This window comes from Papio anubis, chromosome 4 (genome assembly GCF_008728515.1).
Source record: "Papio anubis isolate 15944 chromosome 4, Panubis1.0, whole genome shotgun sequence".
NCBI lineage: Eukaryota > Metazoa > Chordata > Mammalia > Primates > Cercopithecidae > Papio > Papio anubis.
Genome location: NC_044979.1, coordinates 110,290,457 through 110,315,569, shown reverse-complemented (window position 1 = coordinate 110,315,569; position 25,113 = coordinate 110,290,457). Strand labels below are relative to the sequence as shown.

Sequence of the window (25,113 nt, the reverse complement as noted above, 5' to 3'; positions counted from 1 at the left end):
CACACACAAATCCCTACATGGAAACCATAGTCAAAGGCTGAAAGAGTTAATTTAGGCCTTGGAGAAAACCTGCTTTAAGCACTGGTTCAAAAGCTCTTAAATAGCAGAAAAATCAATACACTTTTATCAAACGTCAGTGTTTATAGAAGCAATACAAAACAGGATTTTGTTAAATGTATATATTACGCCAGATCAAACTGTAAGTTAAAACATCTGTGTCCAAGTTAATCTCAGATACAGCATGGAGATTATTTGAATTGTGTGTTTCCTTTCGTGACCTTTTTAGATGTGGCTTTGGGGGGACAAGCGAGGGAATAATTTTCTTAAGCTTTTAGTTGCCTGCAACAGTGCCAACAGTTGAACATAACAGCAATATTTTTTTAAGTTACCCAGATGAATAACAAAAAGGAAGGAAAACCCCTTTAGTAATTTCAAAATAGTGTTGTATAGGGAATCTTTAAAAATAAATTATAGATATAAATATAGGTATGTGCATCTAAGATTGCCATAGGCTTTCCATGGAATAAAATTTTCAATTAAAACAGCTTTTATGAGCAATAATCACATTTTGAGAAAGCATCCACAATCTGCTCATGGGTTATGCCACTTCCTCGATGAAGCAAACCTTAAAATATAAGCAAATATAATGCATTTAGCTTAATATGCATGATGTTTTTAACATAATAAAGATTTTTAAAGTCTCATAGAAAGTCCTTGGTTCTGGTTTGTAGCAGACAAGCAAAGAAGAACTGAAGTTGATGGAAGCTTTCTTTTTTTAGCTCTGTTTTTAAGGGATCAGACATCTGTAATTCAAATCCATTTTGATTGAAACAATAAATTTGACTCAATTCTGAAATTTCATTTGAAAAGTGTAAGAGAAAAATTCATGGGACCCCTCAAAGTAAATGACAGGCCTGGTCTCTGAAATATGTCAGGAACACATTAACACCATGTAAAAATAACAGCAGAGCCATACCAGAGTCACGACGGCCAAATGTCCTGAAAACAGGGCCCATCCTAGGGAAGGAATGTGTAGATATAATATTAATTGTATCTGTGTTAAGCACTTGGAACATATGATTGAATCTCCTTAATTATTATTTTTGATGTGGTAATGATATTTTGTCTCTATTTACTTGGTTATATGCTGGGGAGAACATAAGAACTCAAGATTAAGAAGACAACATTGTAGATGCTCCATGAGAAGCAGTCATTCAACAAACACACACATTCACTGAGTGTATATTATGGCTAGGAACACCTGACTTTATGAAGTTTATATTCGTGTGTGTGTGTGCGTATGTGTGTGTGATATGCCAGGTGTTGATCACTACGAAGAAAATTAAGCAAGGAAAGAGAGTGATCAAGAGAAACCTCTCTGTTGAGGTGACGTTTGAGCAGAGACCTACATAAAATGAGGCAGTAAGCCCCAAGGATGTCTGTAAAAAGAATATTCCATACAGATATAACAGGAAATACTAGAATGCCAAAGTGTGAGCTTGCTTAGTGTGCTAGAGAACATCAAAGGGGTCAGTGGGGCTAAAGCAGAAAAAGAAGGTTGGATAGAGATAGGAAATAAGACAATAGAGGTAAATGGGACCAGATCATTCCAGCCCTAGAATTCATGCTGATCGTGATGGAAAGACATCAGAGGATTTGAGCAGAATAGGGTCATGGTGATCATGGTGTTCAATGACTAGGGTAGTCCAATGAATAGAGTTTCCATCTAAAGTAAAGCACAATGCTGAAAACAGTACCTGTATATAAATGATGTGCAATAAAGATTTGTTGAATGAAAGAAAAGATGAATTAATATAAGAAATGATGGTGATAGCCTATGCCCCAGCAGAAACTTATCTACCATTAGACCTTTATTCCGTTAATCAAAGCCATATTCCCTTTACTCTGCAGAACATACCCGACCAGTATAATAATTTAGCCACTTCAAGTCATCAGTGTGTTCCATAAATTAGTTGACTAACAGATCTGGCCAATTTAACTATCAACAGAAAGGGGGTTTCTTAAGTGTCTGGACAAAAAGAGACCTAGGGGGTAAGTTTTCCATCTGATTCTCAAGAAGGCATGGGTAATGGTAAAAAATTGAGAGAATGCTACTAAAATGAGAAGAAAATAATGCTGAATTCTGCCTATTTTTCAACTGTCCCTTAAATCCAATCCTGGTAATAACAACTGCCCACATCCACAACATATTTTTAGTATCTACAGTACTTCTTCGGAATCCAGTTTCTCTAGTTGAAGGATGTGGTTATCAGTCCTGGATTACCATTCTTCCTGGGGTACAGGAAATTGGATCTGGAGCTACTTACATGAGAACATGTTTAGCAAGTGCTTTTTACCTAGACCAGGATAATATTGGGCATTTTGTAGACAGAAAAAATTGTCTTCGTTCTCAGTATACAAAAGCCTGCTCTGAAGTAATAAATACATCTCTTAGAGTGCCCAGTTCACTAGCAGAAAGGGAAAGTTGCCATTAGGGAGGTCTGATTCCTTCTATCAGCGGGTACAAGAAGTTAGGCCAAGCCCCTCCTAAAAGACAGTCACATTACGACTATCATTGACCTGGGTCCCATGGCTCCGTAATATTCAGCCCTTTCTAGGTTATACAATTTTCTTCATTGTCAAGGTATCAAATGGTGATCTAAAGGACACACATATCTCCAGTAGGAAAAGAAATAGAGATTCTGACTTATGACAGGGCAAGTAAGCAGAATAAATTGAAATTAACTCTTACAAAGAGCAATTTCAAGTACATTCCTTTCGTCTACCCTACACATATAATTATTATTTTATTATGAAATGACTGTGGTTGGATTATAAAAGTTGATAGGTTTATTGTTTGAGACGTTGCATTTTTTTTTTTTTTTTTTTTTTTTTTTTGAGATGGAGACTTGCTCTGTTGCCCAGGCTGGAGTGCAGTGGCGCGATCTTGGCTCACAGCAAACTGTGCCTCCCGGGTTCACGCCATTCTCCTGCCTCAGCCTCCCAAGTAGCTGAGACTACAGATGTCTGCTACCACGCCCGGCTAATTTTTTTTGTATTTTTCTTTTAGTAGAGGTAGGGTTTCACTGTGTTAGCCAGGACGGTTCGATCTCCTGACCTCATGATCCGCCTGCTTCAGCCTCCCAAAGTGCTGGGATTACAGGCATGAGCCACCACGCCTGGCCAAGATGTTGCATATTTTTATCAAATAAGTCACCTACAATTCAACAACCCAAAGATAAGAAACATTTTGGTACGTTTACTTCTAGATTTTTTTTTCTCTATATACATATCCCACTCATTGTGCTGTGGACTTTTAAGGACCGATATCTGTGTTTGTCTCCTTGGCATCTCTGGGGGACTACCTTTTGTATGCTCTACTTGTCAGCAGCTATACACAAGTAGGCCTTTCAGATCATATTCTAAAATAATTGCTAGTGTTTAATTATAAAAATTCATTCACAGAGTATTGCTTTCACTTGGATTGCAGAAAGCCATAAGAGGCTCTCGCCCCCTTTTCATCATCATCATTATTATTATTATCATCATCATCATTATCATTATTATTTGAGACAGTATTGCTCTGTCACTCAGACTGGAATGTAGTGGCACAATCATGGTTCATTGCAGCCTTGATCTCCCAGGCTCAAGTGATCCTCCCACCTCAGCCTTCCAAGTAGTTGGGAATACAGGGGCACACCACCGTGCCTGGTTATTTTTTTTCTTTTTTCTTTTTATTTTTGTAAAGACAAGGTATCACTATGTTGTCCAGGCTGGTCTCAAACTCATGGGCTCAAGCAATCCTCCTGCCTCAACCTCCCAAAGTGCTAGGATTACAGGCATGAGCCACCACACCCAGCCCAAATAATGACTTTTCCTTAGCATTTCCTAGAAGGCAACTATGTAAACCAAATACCGAAGAACTGTCAAACCCTTCTAAGAACAGACAGTATGTGAATGAACTATTTCACCTTTGGTAGAACATGGGAAGAAGAGGCAGCTACCATAAAAGCAGGCAAGAAGAAAATAGCTAAAATTTTTACAAATTTTAAAGTATGAGGATGGAACAACATGACAGAATAACTGGAGTCACAGATAAAAGGGGAGTCTCCAACAAGCTCCTCTCTTTGGGCAACCACTCCCTGTTGATGAGAAAGCACGGGAGAAGGACGGGACATGGAGAGAGCACTTTAGGGGCATGTGCATGTGCGTGATGATCCACTGTTACACAGGAAGAGGGGCAGGAGTTCAACCCCGTTCCCTTCCTTGGACCCCTTGGACCCCTCCCTCATATGAAGTAGAAGTCTTAAGCCACTGAGAGAGAGAAATAAAATGTCTCAACTATCAGAGCCAAGGACAAGATCCATACTTCCCATCTGTTTCACTGTAACCTCAAATTAAAAATGTCCAAAACAGAACTCATTTTCTTCCTCTTAAAATCTCTACTGTTGCTCTTAACAATGGATGCTGTGGCCATGCACCCAGTTTGCATAGCACAAACCTTGGAGTTCATCATCATTCCTTCTGTCTGACCCTTCTTTCCTTAGCATGAAATTGGTCCTTCTTCTTCTCTCAGACCTAAACAGGAGAACCTTTTAAATCCCACTGTTATGATTTAGGTCAGGCCCTTACCATCATCTCCCAAACTAGTATAACAGTTTCCTAATTAATACCTTTGTCTTCAGTCTCTCCACCTTTCCCACATTGATCAATTTCTGTCCCTTATCAAAATTCTTCAGTCTCTCAGTCCTACAAATTGAAGTTCAATCTCCTCGCGCAGCAGCAAACACCTCGTATACCTTTACAAATACATTAGATCTATACATTATGGCCCATCCTGAACCCCACTGAAGAAATTGCCATCACACCAGCATCCTACACCATTTTACACCTTAGCGCCTCAGTCTCTACACCTCAGTCACTCAGCATGGAATGACCCATCCTGCATTTTCTACCAGATAAACTGGCATTCACCTTTTTTTTTTTTTTTTCTGAGACAGAGTCTCGCTCGGCTGCCCAGGCTGGAGTGCAGTCGCAGGATCTTGACTCACTGCAAGCTCCGCCTCCCGGGTTCCCGCCATTCTCCTGCCTCAGCCTCCCGAGTAGCTGGGACTACAGGCACCTGCCATCATGCCCGGGTAATTTTTTGTATTTTTAGTAGAGACAGGGTTTCACCGTGTTAGCCAGGATGGTCTCGATCTCCTGACCTCGTGATCCACCCATCTCGGCCTCCCAGAGTGCTGGGATTACAGGCGTGAGTCACTGCTCCCGGCCTGGCATTCACCTTTTAAGACTCAGTTTAGGCCGGGCGCGGTGGCTCATGCCTGTAATCCCAGCACTTTGGGAGGCCGAGGTTGGCCGATCACGAGGTCAGGAGTTCAAGACCAGCCTGATTAACATGGTGAAACCCCGTCTGTACTAAAAATACAAAAATTAACCAGGCATGGTGGCATGCACCTGTAATCCCAGCTACTAGAGCGGCTGAGGCAGGAGAATCGCTTGAACCCAGGAGGCAGAGGTTGCAGTGAGCCTGGATCACGCCACTACACTCCATCCTGGGCGACAGAGTGAGACTCTGTCCCAAAAATAATAATAATTAAAAAAAAGACTCAGCTTAAGCATTTCCACCTCTGGTGAATCATCCGTGAACCCCTCCCCACAGCTCTGTTGTGCTTCAAGTTATCTCCCCTGTTGAGTTATGATGCTCTCAATGTAGGGTTATTGAATCCACTGTGTTTGTCTTATTCCTGTTGGTAACTTTAGCCCCAAGCACAATGCCTGGCATATAATAGATGTTCAGTATATCTGTTGACTAAATCTTAAATCTAAAATGAAGACACAGATAGGACTCTCAGTTTCAGTAAGTGGTTAAAAATGAGCGGTACTACCATGAGATGCAACCCAGTTCTCCAATTTCAGATGAAATATATTCCTCTGTTCCTACTTACGAGAACTGAACGAGATTTTAGGAAAAGGAAGTTGAATTTGCTCATTCCAATTAGAGAAGGAAAAAATCCAGTAAAGGGTTTTATACATGGGTCTTCCCACTCCAGCCTTTGGTAAAATCTATCTACCTCACATAGCATCATGGCATTGCTAGAATTCTGTAGCAAGTTGCTTTTCCTAGTCTGTGTAAAAAGGCTTGTATTAGGCCTTACCCACTCGTTAGGAATTTCTGAAGGATATGTGTTCAGTGATAGCATTTCTACTAAGTCCAAACACAGGCAATACTTTTAAGAAAGAACAATGTGGTGATAATCGCCATTTATTTTCAAGTGTTGCATATTTGTTTCAACAAATTTCAAAACATTTCCCAAAGGATTTTAAAGAAAGTCACCAAGGATGTTTAACAAAACAACATATGGAATGCTAATTTTGTTGTGATGCTATACTCTAATACTGCAAGAAACAGATTTTTCGTAAAATCAGCAGATTTGCAAACACTAATTAAGAAACATTGAAAACTATCAAGGTCAATTTAAAAATCTATTTGAAAACAAATATTCCTAGTCTTCTTAGTTCTAGTAATTTCCAACTAGGGATACACGGCATATCAACAAACTTTTACCATGCAAGTTTTACACTGAAAGTAAAGAAATAAAGACATACTTTCAATTTTCAATACAAAGCCAAACAGTGAAGTTTGGAGGGTTGGGTGGAAATAACCAATTTGTCTCTATCAGTATAATCTCTACTCAGGACTCTAAGACCCTTGGAGTATCGGATTTCACCTTAAAATACATCATTCCTAAAAGATGTTCCAGGATTTCTGTGTTTAGGCAAGAATGATTCTGTCTTGAGTGGAAAAAGCAAGTAACAGTGAGAAACTAGTTTTATATCTCTGTGCTGCCTTTTGTTCCACGGGCATTCTTTCTTCTGTCTCTCTGTCTATTGGACATTTTATTTTCTGCAAGGCCCTCCACCCAAAAAGTAAAGGGAAAACATGTATGCATGTGTAGATGATGTGTGCATGTATATATATGTGCATGCATGCATGCACATGTGTGTGTGTCACTTTCCAAATGATCAGATTTTCAACCAGTGGGCATTGACTAAATACTCATGTGATAAAGCTAGTTATATGCTTAGGGCCACTCATTTCTTGTCACAGTTAACTCCAAGCACAGGAGGTGGGGAGATGTATTTACACTCTTCAAGAACAGAACGACTAGTAACAAGATATTTTAAATAGGATAATTCATAGCAAACTACCCTTTTGCCTAAGAACCATTGATCCACAACAGAAGACCTGATCTGAATCCAAAATAGAAAAGGTTAAAACATATCATTACATATCCAGATACCAAAACTTTTGCATTAGTTTAACATACTGTATTATCTCTTTAGGCACTGTCTTATTCCAGAACAGATTTAGAGTGGTTTTGTTTGAAATAAGTGTGACAGTGGCGAAACTTTCAAAAGTTCTTGTTAAACGAATTTGGCCTTTTGTTGCTATTGCATTCTCTTTGATGAAATTTCATATAAATGACATATACTTAAAAAGGTCAGTTCTCCATCCCATGTATCCACAGTACTGGGCTCCCCAGATGAAAACCAAAAAGTTTTTAACATAGTAATGTATAAGTATAAAAAACAAAGATGCAAAAGTGTGTCAGAGTAAATGTTATAGATATTAGTCAAACTTATCAACTAATTCCTTGAGGGACACAATCTCATAAACAAATACACATTCTCACCCCCTTTTTTCTTCATTTCATTTCACCATTTATGATAAAAATGAGAAAAATGTGAGGCTACGGGGCAGGTAGGACAATTGTAACCACTGAATGACTTTATCACATTTCATATACTGTGTATCCAGGGCTGTCTCCTATAGATATAAACAGCACGACAAATAAGACATTGGAAGTTTTAAAACATTATTTATTGCTAAGTCTAAAACACTTAAACACCACAGTGCAGTGATTGCCAAAGCTAAATTGGAGTTTGTGGGCTTTTAAAAAGTTTCTCTTCAGGGAAACATTTCAGCCCTGTGGAGAGGTGTGACACGTAAGGAGATGGAGCATCTGGCCGGAGACCAATTTGCCTATAAGCCCAAACCAAGTGGACCCATGTGGAGAGCTTTTACAAAATCATAAGCAATAAAGCTGAAGAAAACTCTAGGTTCAGACTGCTTTATGGTATAAATAATTAAACTGGACTCACTGCATTCACAAGATTATGGCAAATTCTGAGTAAACCTAAAGAATTTTCAAATAATCTAATTATTCCTTTATTTATTCATGTTTACATATAGTGATTTTTTTTCTCTGTTCTTAATTGGATGTTTAAAAATTCACAGCTATCCAAGCACACTATTTAAATGCTCATAGACAATTCACAGGAATTTCCCTCATGAGAGAGAAAAGCAGCATTAGTGATGCATATATCCACAACCCAGACGCAGAGCAAGAATAACAAAATGCAAGACTAGAATTAATGTTTTTAGAAAACTGTGATAAAGTATACATAACATAAAACCTGCCATTTTAACATGTAAAGTATGCAATTCAATTGCACTAAGTACATTCTCAATGTTGTGCAATTATCACCACTATTTCCTGAACTTTTACTCATCCCTATCAGAAACTCTTTACTATTAAACAATAACTCCTTGCTCTGCTCCCCACCCCACCATCCGAAGCCTGGTAACATCTAGTTTATTTCCAATCTCTATGAATTTGCCGATTCTATGAACCTCACATATGTGGAATCCTAATGATATCCGTCCTTTGTCCCTACTTATTTTACTTAGTATAATGTTTCAAAGTTCATCCATACACTGTAAAATATATCAGAATTCCATTCCTTTTTTATAACTAATATTCTATTGTATACTACATTTTGTTTATCCGATCATCCATTGACAGACACTTGAGTTGTTTTCACCTTTGGGCTATTGTGACTAACATTGCTATGCTCACTGGTATGCAAGTATCTCAGTCCCAGCTTTCAATTCTTAGCTTTCAATTCTTCTGGGAGTAATTCCCAGGAGTGGAATTAATAGATCTCACAATAACTTTATGTTTAACTTCTGGAGAAACTACTAAGCTGTTTTTCACAGAGGTTGCACCATTTTACATTCCTACACTGCACAAGGGTTCCAATTTCTCTATACCCGCATCAAAATTTATTTTCTGGTTTGCTTTTTTGTTTTCAATAGCCATCCCAATGAGTGTGAAGTAATATTTCATTGTGTTTTGACTTGTATTTCCCTAATGACTAATGATGTTGAGCATCTTTTCATCTGCTTATTGATCTGTTTTCATCTGTTTATCTTCTTTGTAAAAATGTCTCTCCAGGACCTTTCACCATGTTTTAACTGGGTTGTTTGTTGTTTGACCGATAGAGGTTCTTTAAATATTCTGGTTCTTAATCCCTTATCAGATGTATAACTTACAAATATTTTCTCCCATTCGGTGGGTTGTCCTTTTGCAAGATACTGTCTTTTTTTCTTTTTTTTGAGATGGAGTCTCACTTTGTCACCGAGACTGGAGTGCAGTGGCGTGATCTCGGCTCACTGCAACCTCTGCTTCCTGGGTTCAAGTGATTCTCTTGCCTCAGACTCCTGAGTAGCTGGGACTACAGGCACGCACCACCACGCCCAGCTAATTTTTGTATTTTTAGTAGAAATGAGGTTTCACTATGTTGGCCAGGGTGGTCTCGAACTCCTGACTTCAGGTGATCCGCCCACCGTGGCATCCCAAAATGCTGGGATTATAGGTGTCAGCCACCACACCTAGCCTTGATAGTGTCTTTTGATGTACAAAACTTTTCAATTTTGATGAAGCCCATTTTGTCTTTTTTTTTTTTTTTTTGAGACAGAGTCTTGCTCTGTCGCCCAGGATGGAGTGCAGTGGCCGGGTCTCAGCTCACTGCAAGCTCCGCCTCCCGGGTTCACGCCATTCTCCTGCCTCAGCCTCCCGAGTAGCTGGGACTACAGGCGCCCTCCACCTCACCCAGCTAGTTTTTTGTATTTTTTAGTAGAGACAGGGTTTCACCGTGTTAGCCAGGATGGTCTCGATCTCCTGACCTCGTGATCTGCCCGTCTCGGCCTCCCAAAGTGCTGGGATTACAGGCTTGAGCCACCGCACCCGGCCATCTATTTTTTCTTTTGTTGTTTGTGCTTTTGGTGTCATATCCAGGAAATCATTGCCAAATCCAATGTCATAAAGATTTTCCCCTATATTTTCTTCTAAGAATTTTATAGCTTTATATCTTAAGGTAAGGATACCATTTCATGCTTTTGCATGTGGAGATCCAGTTTTCCTGGTACTTTTGTTGAAAAGAGTTTCCTTTCCTCATTGAATAGTCTTGGCACCTACCTAGCTTAAAATTCACCTTACCCCACATGTGTGGTGGGTTTATTTCCAGGCTCTCAATTCTATTACATTAGTCTATATATACCTGTCCGTATGCAGATCATACTGTCTTGATTCCTATAGCTTTGAAATAAATTTTTCAATTTGGAAGTGTGAGTCTTCCACCTTTGTTCTTTTACAAGATTGTTTTGGTTATTTGAGGTCACTTTAAGACAGGTTTTCTATTTCTGTAAAAAACGCTAGTGGGATTTTGATAGAAGGTGAATTAAATCTGGAGATCACTTTGAGTAGTAGAATTATCTGAATAATATAGTCTTTCAGTTCATAATCACAAGATGTCTTTCCATTTACTTGTGTGTATTTTAATGTTATTCAATGCAATTTTTAAAATTTATTCTTATAAACACTTAACTACCACTTATTATGTGCCAGAAACTGTTCCACGTGCTTTAAAAGTATTAATTTACTTAATTCTCATAACAACCCCATATAAAGTACTGTTTTAGCTTCAGTATATGAATAAAAAAGCTGAAACACAAAAAGGTTTTTTGTTCAAAGTCACATGGCTGCTAAGTGGTAGAACTGGGATTCAAACCCGGGCAGTCTGGCTACAGAGTCCATGCTCCTATTATGCTACACTCCTTTTCAAGCATTCATTCATTCTAAAATATTCACACAACACCTGCTAGTTATCCTGAAGCAGGCCATGAGACAAGAGTTTGTGTGCAAATGATTCATTAGGGAAGTGCTCCCAGGAGAAATCAGTCAAAGGAATAAGGAAAGCAGGACAGAGAAGGGGAAGAATCCAAACAAGGGTTTGAAGGGGCTGCCTCAGCCTGATCCTGCAGAGAGCTGTAGTGTGTCCACCTCAAGGCAAGAAGCAGGGCCTTCATACTGCTGCACCACTCTGCAGCATAACACTGCTGTGGAGATAAATTTCTAGACAATCCCAGCTTACCATATGTCTGAGTGAAATGCCTCCAGTAATTCAAGATCAGTCCTCCAGAAAATGTTACAAGTTCAAGTTGTTAGGAACAAAGTGTGGTAAAGGTGGAACATAGACTTAACAGAGGTAAAAAAGTGGACTCAAAGGTATCTGGGCACAGGGCCAATAATATGTATTGCATCTAAGGCACTTGTACCAAGCATTAGAAGCAGCAAGATGAATGAGACCAACACACTCACCTTCAAAGAGATTATGTGTTGGTAGAAAGACAGGCATACTTTATGTAGGGTACATGGTGATAAATATTATAAGAGGGGCAAACACATTGCTAAGAAGTTAGAAGAGTAACAACAAATGTTTTATCCCCTGGTTAAAGGAGTCACAAAAAACATCATTAAAGATGTAGCATTTGATCTAGGTGTTGTATATGGAAAGACTTGGGGAAAGACTACAAGACCATTCAAACATGAGCAGCCACACCGAGATATGAAGGTATCGAGCACTTTCATAATCATACCACCCAGCAATATTGCACTTCCTTACAATACTGCTGGAATATTGGAATTTGTCATGAGTTCCCCAAAAAGTACTAGAAATAAACACTGTCAGGCCCCACACCAGACCTACTGAATCAGACACTCAGAAGTGGGGTCCAGCAGACTATGTCCAGCAGAGTCCCTGCAGGAGACTCTGATGCCTGCTTAAGTTGGAGAGATAGTGTTCTATCACACCCAAGATCATGGGCCCGTGAAAGCTCAACCAAGTGCTAGACACCAGGCCACCTGGGACCATGCTGCCTGCCCAGCATCACACTCACACACTCCTGGTCTGGAATGAATAACACCCAGGACTGAAAAGTGAGTTCAGGCTAGATGAAGGGACAGTCATCCAAAGAGCAGCCTTTTGTGAACAACAAGCTTGAGGCTCAGAATTCCATGAGGACTAATCAGTGAGAAAAAAAAAAAAATGACAAAGAGGAAGGGTTTCATTGATTAGAGAGTGCATCCTGGACCATCGCAAGCTGGCCATCCTCCCATCCATTTCCTGGAAGTTCTCGGAGTTCTTGATCTTCCATTTTCTTTGAGAACTGGTCCAGTTCTGGGGGCTCATAAATACCCACATTGCCTCAGAAAATGACTGGTCAAAAGAGGATGAGGGCAGGCTGCACTACTTTGAGATCATATGTCAAATACTATATAGAACACCAGATATTTCCTACAGAAAAAACTGTTGAGTCATATATTATAGTTTATGAAGAAATAGCAGTTTCATGGGCCAGGATACACAGAATGGTAAAATGAACATATGATAGTGGAGACGGGCATTAAGGTCAGGATGAGGAACCATTAGGCAGAGGAGTGAAATAAACAGAAGTCATGTTTTAGGTAAATGATTGTCAAGTTTAGTAAAATGGATTAGAAAGGAGAGATGCTGGAAGAGGAAAAATCTGTTAGGCTCAGAAGTACAACTGTTGATAGGAGGAAAATATATGAGAAACTCTGACATATATGACATAAATTATGTATATGACAAACATATGTCTAAGGGAAGTCAAGGGAACATTTTTATGCAGACTGTAGATATCAATAAATACAATACACCTCTTCTGTAAAAGTCAGCTTTTTAGCTGAACCACCAAAGTCATTCTTACCCTCAAGACATTGGTTATTAAAATTATCCACACAATAAAACATAGTACAGAGAAGCTACAACTATACAATGCTGTTTAACTCTCACATTTACCATAGAAGTTTTCTAAAACATGAACGAGCTAAATGATTCCAGGTGTCTTTAAGACAAACGCATGCAATCACACTTTTAGCTTAAACCTACAAAAACACTCATTCCCTAACAAGTTGGCAGATTATGAATGAACAGAATGACAATCTACATGCCACTAAACTCTCCAGATCTGTTGTTACATTTAGGGAAACCATCCACCATCAGAGTTAGGCATTGTCTTATTATCAGCTCATCAAAAAAAGTTATCATCTGCACAGATTTACAATTTAACATTAATATCAAGTATTTATTGAGTACTCATAATGTGTCGGGCACTATGCCACTTACATGCCTTACAACATTTATTGCTGAGCACAAAGAATTAAATACATCACCAAGGTTACACAGCTTTTAAATAGAAAAGCCAGGATTCAAATCCAGGTCTGCAGACCCCAGAGCCAGAGTTCAATGCACTAAGCAACTTTTCTTCACACATTAGCTCTTTTAATTTAATCCTCCTAACAGTCATTGTTTGAGATAGTCATTTTTATCAGCATTTTACAGGTGAGGAACATGAAACATGAAGAAGTTAGGTGCCAGGTTAGCCCACTGGGAAGATCTGATCTGAGTCGTCTAAGTTCTCAGGGCAGGGTTGCCCACTATCTGATATGGGGGATACTCATATTGGGGGCATCCTCAATATTTCCAAAACACACCAATGGTTTCTGAGAAAGGAAACAGAACATTTGAAACATAGCCCAGCTCGTGCACATGCACACACACACACACACATCCACACATAATGTGGCAGCTTAGTAAAGGAGGTAGATGGTGTGGAAAATGTCTACATTTTTAGCTTTTTACTATCAATTAATGATTACCAGTCTGTGTGTAGAGGGTGGACATATATAGATATAGATAAATACATAGATGTTTATATTTAGAAAGAAATCTCATGGATTAGCTGTGATTTCTGTAAATCCATGGAGAAACTCTCATATATTATTATAAAAAATAAAAAAAAATTATCTCGATGGAGAAAACATGCAAGTGCAATGGCATTGACCAAGGGCTACATCATTCAAGGTCAACTTTCCATGTCTGTTCTGTATGATGCAACTCTCAAAGACAACATCAATCCAGAGATCATATACATTTTCCTAATTAAAAACCCTTTGCATTATCTGAATGTTATTTTCTGAAAGAATAACCCTTAGTTAATTCCTAGTAGTTCCCTAACTTGCACCCATACCTCAAATTCATCTCATTCTTTCTTTAACGCATCAGTATTCATTTTGAAGAGAGAACGTATACAGCATGACAAAAGTAAACTCAGAAACAAACACTGCAAGGTATTTTGTTTTTGAATCGGCAACACAAATCCAAAAGTAATTATTACCTGCCCAAATATTTACATAAACTATTGTTACCATTTTGAACACTTTTTGTCAGTATTATTTTAAACAAAATACATTCTGCAAGTAAATTATCTTCTGCTCGACAGACATGCAAAGATCATTCACTCCCATTCTTTAGGAAAATGGCCAGAACCATCTCAAACTCTGAATGGGGAATGAAAGATGCAAGCTCAGCTAGGTACAAGGTCTGCAATCACAGCCACAGTTTCATATAAACAGAAATCAGGATTTCCCCAATCCTGTGATTATGTCAGGAAATCTCAAATCCCTGAACCAATTGATTAATACAACTACCATGGGTTCAGGAAACAGTAAGGGCAGTGGGGGTGGGGATGGGGGGCTGGAAGTGGCTGGGCAAAAAAGGCTATACTTAAACATAATTTGCCCTTTTCCTTCCGTGCCTGTGGGGAAAGTGTGATGGAAGATGTCATCCAGATCGCAGCCTATGTGTTGGGCAAAGTTCTAGGTTATCATTTATGTATCCTGCTTGCACTTTGATCTCAGTCATGCTGACAAAGGAAATGAGTGGAAAAAGCCAGGCAAACCCCCAACGCGTGGTAATCATGACAGATGAGTGTGGGAGTTGAGCCATTCCAGCTGTCCTCACAGGCCATCACCAGGCCCTAGATGATCTATTAGTAGGGTGAGCCCAGGTGCAGGGACTCCGCTCCAGGCTCAGAGAGTGCAGCCCCAGCCATTAACTGATGTAAGCCATGGAGTAACTTATGAAAAAAGCATGCAACAGGAACGGCAGTCAGGAAATGGTTACAAATTAGAAAAAGAGGTATGGAGGGCAGAGGGGCCTCTCATGCCACAGTAATAAAAGCAACTTCCTCTTTTTCCTAATTTCAGAACCACAGAGTAGAATTCTCTCCATATGAAATTCCTCACAAGTTGCAGGCTGCACCAAACACCCGTCTGTCCCTTTCATTGTATCACAGTGTAGTCACATGGAAACAGATATTGCTGCCTTCCTGTCACACTGTTGAGGGAAAGTGTCCTGTGATGTGGGGAATGTGACCTATGAACTCTCAAGACAATTCTCTAGCACCTCATAGATGCTTTTGTTCTCTAGAAAACTGGGATCCTTAAAGTTTGATAAAGCATTCCAACATGGTGTAGCTTAAGCTTGATGAGTCTGATAGGCTCTGTAATTGAGCTGAAGGGAGCCTCTCACAGTTTGCAAGTCAAGTACAGTGCTGACCTGTGAAGGCTCCTTTATTTCACTCTGACTGTCTTCCTCAGGCTGGCTGACTCAGCACCCCTGCCTCAGACCAGCTTCCTGTGCTAGTCAGAATAATTCACTTTCTTATCTGTGTCTTCAAAATTATTTTTACATGGCTGTATTGTGACACTTATCCTACAACATTGTAATCAGTCATCATGTTTATGTTTGTCTCTCCAACTGAACGGTCCCTTCTTGTGGACACGATGTATGCCTTCTACTGCCTTCCATGCATAGAAGTGATCACTTATGGTGCCCATGGGTGTATGTGGAGTGAATGATGGATATACTTCAGCCTGAACTGTCAATGTTTATTATGACTGAGCACAACATATATATTTATTTCTCTTTCTGTCTATTTTATATTGTATACTTCCCTGTGATTTAACTAAGCCATTTCTCTGTTTACAAACTTTCAAAGACAGCTTAAAGATGTTTTAAAGTTATATGTGAGTATAGGTTGAGTATGTTTACAGAGGATTGTATTCCTGGTAGCATTCAGCCTGGAAGTCAATTCTCTCCCTCAGAAGACACAGAATATCCCTAAGGAAAATAAATAGAACATTATATTCAGCAGAAATGTAGTTAAACCTCTTATACCAGAAATCAACTTTTCAATGCAAAGGCCAAAACCGTCACTAAGGATTTCACCAAAGGGTGGAGTGGGAAATAGGAGAACAAGAAGTTTGTAAGCCATAAAATTACAAGTGTTCCAAGAGGAGACGTCCTAGGAGAACTTGCTGGGCAAAGAGCATGCCCACTTGAACACAGAGGGCCTGAGAAAAGAGCTCAATGAGAGCCTCCAAGCAACAAGGCATTGCAGAGATATGCCACACTGCTGCCTGAGGGCAGGCAGGGAGAAGGCTGCCACAGGCGCCTGACAAGAAAAAAGAAAAGAAAAGGAAACAGGTAAAATGAGTAAAACAGAAGGCAAGAATAAAGGAAAGTGCTGCAGTAAGATTTTGTAGCCAGAAGAGGAGAACCCTAGTACTACAGTAAATGGATCCTGAAGAACAAAGGTGAAATGTATATGAACTCTGAAAAACATCTAGAGCCCCTTGCAACACCTCAAAAGGGACAATGAGAGTAAAATGGAAAAGGAACAGAACAATGGCTATTCTGGCTCGGAAGAACTTGCTAAGTGGATTGAAACTGGCGGACAAAGGGAAGTATATCCATATTTGTTTTAAATGTTCAAATAATTATTTAGTACATTTAGTTAATGCTTTTGTCATTGCATATGATTACATGGTTCTGAAATAAATGCTTTTGGTTATAAGTCTCAAGATAAGAGCCCTGAAAGGATATTGTATGTATAACAAATGCTTCAATGTGTGGTTGCTCTCCTCTACCCAAGCAGGCATAAACAGTTCTTGATGGAATCTGCCTCAACTCCTGCTTTCTTGTACAAGAAGAGAAAAGGTAAGATAGAGCAGAATTGGTGTCAGAAAGCAAACGCAACTTCATGAAAGACTAGGTATTCCAGGGAAGAACAATTCTGCATTGTTAGCTAGCAGGAATACTTAGTACCACTAGCAACACTGAACACAATACAAATAATCCTTCCCCATGCGAAGAGATACAACCAATAGCAGAAGAGAAGGCATTCATATCCCATAAAAGGAAAAGGACCAAAGTCACAGATAAGACCCAAGAGGATTTAAATTTGATGAAATTTCTGAATCAGGTGGTAGAGCCACAAGCATAGATAGCAACTGATGATTGTTGATATCCTGAACCACTGATTGTAAAGTCTCCCAACCCTTCTCTCAGCTTCCACTGTCTAGCCCTTGCAATCTATCTTTTGTGACAAGATCAGAGTAATTATCTTGAGATAAACCCAAACATGCTATCTCCTCCTTACAATCCTCTCCTAGTTGCATTCCACTGCCTATGAAATGAATTCTCAATTGTTCTAGGACAGCACTGAATATTCCTCAGAATCTGACCCTGAGCTACCCTGCCAGTTTTATCTTCCACGTTCCACTGCACTCATCTTTTTCTTCTGCTACACAAGACTCTTCAACAACTCAGAAACAATTATGTATATTCAAATGTCTATACTACCTCCTCATAATATTTCCACATTTATAACCTACTTTCCACAACTCACACACCTAAATCATATTTATCATTCAAAGCCCTGCTCAACTGTCTTTTTCTCAATGAATCTTTCCTTGGACCAATTAGTCACAATAACTGTTCTTGCCCTTACGTTCCAACCACATTATGCTAATGCCCGAGTGCATCACCATTGAAAATTGACATATTAGAGAGTTGTGTTTTTCCAAATTTCACACTAGATAATAAACTCCTAAGGCAGAGGTACACTGTCTTTTCCATCTCTGTTTTCCTCCTAGACAGTTTCAGCCAAATGCTTGCATTTCTTTAAGACTACCTCTAATTTGACATTCAACTAAATTTAGTCATTATTCCAGGACTAATTGTTTATTCCTAGTCATTACAAAACAGTTTTATTTTTAATATTTTCTATTCATAATTCATTAGCTAAGTCTACAAAAAGTGTATTATCAGACCTAATGACACATAAAAGTCTCCCTTGAAAGAGACAGAATTTTATATTCAGCAGAAACATAGTTAAGCCTCTTATACCAGAAATCAGCTTTTCAATGCAAAGGCTAAAACCCTCACTAAGGATTTAACCAAAGAATAGGGTGGGGAATAGGAGAACAAGAAGGTTGTAATCCATACAATCACAAGTGTTCCAAGAGGGCCATCAGGAGAAGATCCGAGGAGAAACTGTGGGCAAAGAGTATGCCCACCTGAATATAGAGGGCCCAAGAAAAGAGCTCAGTGAGGGCCTCTGAGTAACAAGGTGGTTATTAGGCAGTACACTCAAGTCAATTATTGCATGTTTACTTAAAACTTCAACACAAAAATACAAAATATGATACTTCCCTTCAATAAACAGATAAAAAGACATGGATTGGGTGTCCGAAGATAGGAAAAGATGAATAGGAAGAGCCAGCGGGTTTTTAGGGGAATCAAACTATTTTATATGATAATACACTGATGGATATGAAACATGTCATTATACAGTGTTTTAATTCCATAGCATGTTCAACACAAAGAGTGAGTTCTAATGTAAACAATGGAGTTTGGGATGATAAGAACGGGTCAATGTAGGTTCACGGATTATTGCAAATGCACTACTCTGGGGGTGGGGGAATGTTGATGATGAGGACACTATGGATACATGGGTACAGGGTATATATGAGAAATTCTGTACCTGCTGCTCAATTTTTCTGTGAACCTAAAACTTCTCTAAAAAATAGTCTACTAAAAAAAGAAAAAGTTGGGTGCCATAGTTCATGCATGAAATCCCAGCAATTAAAAAGGCTGAGGCAGGAGGATTGCTTGAAGCCAGGAGGTCAAGACCCACCTAAGCAACCAGGCAAGACCTGTCTTACAAAAATGTTAAAAAATTTTAAAAATGAGCAGGGCACCATGGGGTGTGCCTGTAGTTCCAGCTATTCAGGGAGTTTAGGCGGGAGGACCATTTGAGCCCATGAGTTTGAAGCTGCATTGAGCTATGATTGCACCACTACACTCCGACACTCCAGCTTGGGCAATAAAACGAGACCTAATCACTTAAAAAAAAAAAAGTTTATAGCTTGAAAAACAGTATAAAACTCAGGTCACTAAATGAAAGACTTGTGTTAAAATGTTGTAGAAAATATATCTAAGATTATAAGGCTAAAAGGAGACAAAGTAGTTAAGAGTTGACATGATAAGGAAAATAAAAATTCCACTTGTCAGAATTTGTTTTAAAAGAGTAATTAGACATGTGCAAAGCTCTATGTACGAAGCTATATCTCAGCATAAATTACAAACAATCTTGATATTCCACACTGGATTAAATAAATTATAAAATATCCATAAAGCAAATACACCAAAATGATTAAAAATAATCCTTTCATAGGTATATGTATGTGAATAAAAAAGATAATATATCAGAATATTATTTCTAGTATTTTATAAAACTACACATACACAAAATTTTAAAAAGCTATAAAGAGAAGTAACCTCTAATCCTTGAATTAAAGAAAACATTTATTTCCTTCTTTTATCTCTATTATCTGCATTTTTATAGTATGTATTTATTTTTCATAATTAAAATAAGAGCTGAAAGATAATCTTAGTATCTGAGAACAATCTGGAACTCAATGTTGGCATTCCCTCCTTTTCTCTCTGAATCCAAAATTTGGTATAAGACTAAGTCCATAAAAAAGTTTTGAAATAAATAAAACGTTCCACTTAAAGTAATAATAACAAAAAGACATAGCCATTATAAGTTTTTAAGGAAGGTATGATGGTTAATTTTATGCATAAACTTGACAGGGCCACAGGGTGCCCAGACATTTGGTCAAACATTATTCCAAGTATGCCTGTGAGTCTGTTGTTGGACGAGATTAACTTGTGAATCAGCAAACTAAGTACAGTAGCTCTCAACCAATCAACCGAAGACATTAATGTGGACATAAAGGCTACGAGGGAACTTTGCCTGCCTGGCTGTTTGAATTGGGACATTGGTCTTCTCCGGTCCTCAAAGTGGAACCACATCACCAGCTTTCCTGGCTCTCCTGCTTGTCAACTGTAGATCTTGGGACGGATCACATGATTCAATTACTCATAAGTCATATACATATGACTAGTCTCTTCTGTAGTTGTCAGGGTTCTCCAGAGAAACAAAAGCAATAGGAGATATATCTCTTATTACATTAAATCTCCTATTGCTTCTGTGTCTCTGGAGAACTCTAATACATAAAAGATTAATGATTAAAATTATGCTTGAAGAAGGTTAATCTTATAATGGCATGCAGAGTGGAGTTGGGGAAGGCCAGAGGCTAAATATCGAGCCAGAAAGAGACTGCAGAAAGTGAGCAAAAAGGATGAGTGGATGGCCTGGGGTGGAATCTGTGAAAAAGGGCAGATTGTCAGTCTCAGGAAATCAATAGGACTGAGTTCTAACTTCAGCTGGGTTACTATGCCCTGGGGTAAGTCACTGCCCTCGCCTAAGCCTTTGATTCTTCATCTATAATGTGAATTTGATAGATCATAAATCTTCCAGGGTCCTTTTCCATTCTATGAGTCTAAGATTCTGCTGTCAACAGGAAAAAATATTTAGAGGCTTTTATTCAAACTGTAAATACACTGGCTTAATTTTGTTGTCTTACACTGAATATTCCATCAGTGCTTAATAAATAATACATTAAGCAAGCTCTTTTGGACATCAGGCTTTAATTTTAAGGCCTGGAACTGCCCTGACTTTTGGCAAATGCTTTACAATATCAATTACTTTATTAACTTTGCAAACATATAATGGAAAAATGGGCACATTACTTTGAAATAGGTCTGTCTTAATCTAATTACCTTTCTTAAGGAAAAAAGCCAATTTATGAGTATAATTATTTCATATCAAATGATTTATTGATAATGAAACATTAAATAACCACAGCACTTGATGTAATTTGAGGACAGTGTCCAGGGGTTAAAGTGAGGTTCCAGTATTCCAAACAGCCATGCCAGTGTGATATGTGTGAATTCTACTCCCATTGGTCTGCTACATGTAATGATGCCCTAGGTCTAAGTCTAAGCTAGGGCAGGAGGAAAGAGTCTTGTTAAATTTATTCCAAATAGAAATCCCATGTCAAAGGTGAAAGACATTTGAGTACTGGGCTTGAAGATTAACTTCCTGGATATTGAACTTCATGTGATCCACATGATATACGATTCTGATTTTATAGATACACATGACTGAGCCTATCTGATCAAATTAAGGTAATCTTACAAACAAATCAGCAGGTCACAGATGCAATAAGCCCACAGAGAGTGCATTGTCTGAATCACATTCATTAATGCCGTCTTCATCCCCATCACACAGTTCTCTGGGTATTTCCAAAGTCAGATGTTTAAAAGAACATACCCATGATTCTTCTGTGGCAAGCACACTTAGTTATTCTCTGTATAACTGCAAAAATCAAACAGAAAAAGAAAGGAAGAAAAAAAGATGGCACACTAAATCTCTTTTCAGTTTGTTGTCTATCTCTTAGAACCTGGACACACAAACCAACTCTTACTTTCATAACATTCTTTTCCTTCCTTTGTCCTGGGTTCTTTTTTACAATGAAAACTGGATCTAACAGCATTTAATGTCCGGAAGCTTTCAGGTAAGGTCATATTTTACATCATATTTGATTTCTGTTCTTGGCAGTAAACTTGGAATTAGCCATTAAGTCAGGATTTCTCATCTCGTCAATTCCAGGAAAAATACCATAGAGAAAGGAGAAACAGCCAGAGACCTTGACCAACAGGAACTATATTAAACCAGAAAAAAAAGGTATTCCATGTGTGCTCCAGTAAGAAAGAAGAAAGGAAGGCTCAACATTTCTATCATGAGGACTTCTTCCAGCAGGGAGGCTCCATAGAAGACCTTTCATTGACCTTCACCGAAGAATACCCAATATGTCATGACTTTCTTCAACTCCACCTCTTCAGTCCATGCTATCAATTGAGGTTTATGAGAGTTGAGCTATCATTTCTAAAGAGAGAGGAATTTGTTCCAAAAATATCTGGTTTTCCACCCCCACCTTCATTTATAAAACAAACGATCTAAGTCTTTCAGGCTATTTTTCCACCAGCTTGTTTATAATGTGGTAATGATTATGCTAATACCAGCTGCGAATACATTCTATGTGGACATGTTGTGGGAATGTGATTGGAGGGTGTGGGGGAGACGAGAGGGCTGTATCAGTGCATGAGGAGAACTATTCTATAAAATTATAGTACAAGCCCTCTTTCCATATTTACTAGTTTTTGTAAGCTCCTTCTCAAATGGGAAATAGACCATGCTTCCTTTGCAGAAGAATAGTTATTGAATAACGAACACCATGTGTTCTGCTATGTCTTATTCATCTGTGCACTCTGCAGTTATTTTCTAAACCAAATTAATAACAGTATACTAAATTGATTTCCCTAGTGAAAACTGCTGGCTACTACCAATGTCAGTATGTACACCCCACTGCCCCCCAAAGCTTAGGAAATCACTGCATAACCAAAGTCTACAACAACCCCAGAGTGGGGGCCAGGCAGCTTTCATGGTACACAAGGGAAAATTGACACCCTCTAATTAAATGATACTGTTTACACAAACGAAAGAGTATTACAACACTTTCCCTACAAAAAGAAGAGAATGTGAAATTTCAGAAAAGACAGATAGCTATTTAATGTGGAACTTGTCACCACCATCAGCTTCGGCATGATAAAATGCACATGGAAAGTCCCTTGCAGTAAGCCCGCTGCAGAGCAGATTCTTCCTTCGTCTGGGTCAGAGGGTGTGGATGTCTCTAAAGGAAATGCTACCTCTCCTTTGCTCACACACCCACTTGCGGCACAGTGAGCTTTCCACGCATATATGGGATCTGTGGCCTGGACGCTGGAGACACAGGGGCCAGAGGCTGGCAGTGAAGCCCCCTGAGTTGTGGAGGAAAAAGGAAGTATCTCCTTTTTACAAATTAAGAAAATCCACATCCACATGACAGCTTAACACAGGAGACCGGGTGTGTTTAGAAACAGCCCTTAAAAAAAAAAAAAACCCTCCCACCTTCACCCAAGCCAAGTAAGTTGTAAGCAAAGACAATGCAATTCTGGTAGCCAACTGACCTCAAAAGGGATTTCTAATTTTTATATTACATTATTCCAAACTAGCATGCCTCCTTACCAAGTATGATTTTTGCCACATCAATATATGGGCATTTTTGTGAAGCCATACCTGAAAACAGGCTTCTGTTCTCTCAGCTAAACTCTCAATAAATGTTGGCAGTGATGGAAGTTTGGAATATTTTCGTATTTCAAATGTGGTGCTTTTGTTCCCAACTAAATACATAGGCATATATACTCATTATTAAAATACACTCTACAAATTCCCTACTGGGGGAATTTTAGTTCCATTTGAACATCACAACTAAAACATTCTATTCATTCCACAGCATGTTCACTCTCTCCAAGTAAGAATTCTTTCTGGTGTTTTCCGACATAAACCTAAAAGTTCATTATAATTTGCACATGAAAAATCCTTTTAACAGTTAGAATCAAAAGTAGCATGAGTTAATGGTCCAGTCCACCAGATAAACTTTTGCAGGTTTCCATCTGAAAGTCATAATATAACCTTTCATCTTGTGTGTCATTGGTACAGAAGGTTTTGCAAGGCAGGGTTCTTCAAACTGCAAGATGTTAAACAGATGTACGGCAGAGTCTTCCAACCCTAAACTATGAAGAGCCTGTTTTCAGTCTATGTGTTGTAGCCTTCATTTCTTTAATTATTTTATCAAGATCTTCAGGTTTGCACATTTCATTTGTGAAAATTTTGTGGTGGTTATCATTTTTTGAACTGCATATATTTTAGAAGAACTAGATTTTAAAACATATTGTTTTTGAACTAAATAAGGAATGTTAATTTAAATTTTAACATGTAAAATCATATTTTCAACAGGATGATCTCTGCTTCCTATAGCAGGTGCTGGAAGCCCAATCCCAGATGTTCTGAAGTGTAAATAGCAAGGGAAGAATTTGAGAAATGGGTAGAGATGCCAGAAAGAGGAAGGCATAAATTAAAAACAGACGTGTTGAAACATTAGTTCACATGGACATTTTGGCTTTTGCTGTTCACTGGTGGGCTTCTATACTTGTTTCTCGTGTCACAAATGTCACTTTCTAAGACACAGCCATAGCAATTGGCCTAAATGTTCACCTAGCTGATGAAGCAAATTCTATTCCTTCATTGACCAGAATGACAAGTCTGACATTCCTTTTCAGAATGCTTGAGACTCATAATCCTACCTTATAGATATGGCCATTTCCCCCATGTTTAACTGCATAGAAACTTGGAGTTTAACTATATCGAATTAGTATCATAAACAGGGTTCCCTAAAGCTTGAGCCTCAGTCTTTGTACTTGAAAGGCCAATTCTGCCCCTTTTGTTCTTACCCATTTGTTACTTGAAGGGATCTCAGAATACATAGCTCTAACAGAGTTAAAAGGGTGCTTATAAATGTTTTCTCCTTATTTAGCTTGATGTTGGCAGAGCCCCTCCATCATTTCAATGAGACACATATGAGCAAAAAGGCCTTTACTATATAGGCAGGCCTTTATAACATGGGCAGCTTCCTTCTCAAATATCCTTTTTTTTGCTATCAAACTAATCAGTACTATGGGATAATTAAACCCATACCTAGTGTAAGGCTGAGTTTTCACTACTTTAACCACTTCACTGCCAAGCCCCTCTGCATCTACATTGACAGAGATACAGAGAACGGCCCTGTTTTTCAAAAGTGTGAGGTATCCCTGGAGAAAGGGAGTCATAGTAGAGGAAGAGCTATACCTGGCTGTTCCTCATGACTCTAGGATTTGCAGGACGTGTGGCCAAAAAGTTATTTACCTCTTTGAGACATGGTTTACTCA

At 38.7% G+C, this 25,113-nt stretch overlaps 1 protein-coding gene across 7 annotated transcripts in view; it reads right to left on the bottom strand.

The window, feature by feature from the left end:
- The window catches only part of SUGCT (succinyl-CoA:glutarate-CoA transferase), a 754,504-nt gene that overhangs the window by 297,999 nt on the left and 431,392 nt on the right, over positions 1 to 25,113 (bottom strand). The window contains exon 13 of one of the 7 annotated variants that reach the window (XM_021935209.2): positions 19,631 to 21,625. The exons of the other annotated variants lie outside the window; for them this stretch is intronic. Within the exon in view, the coding sequence (XP_021790901.1) occupies positions 21,611 to 21,625 (15 nt within the window). The 3' untranslated portion in view covers positions 19,631 to 21,610. Of the gene's footprint in view, positions 1 to 19,630; positions 21,626 to 25,113 lie in introns of those variants that run through there. 7 annotated transcript variants of the gene reach the window in all.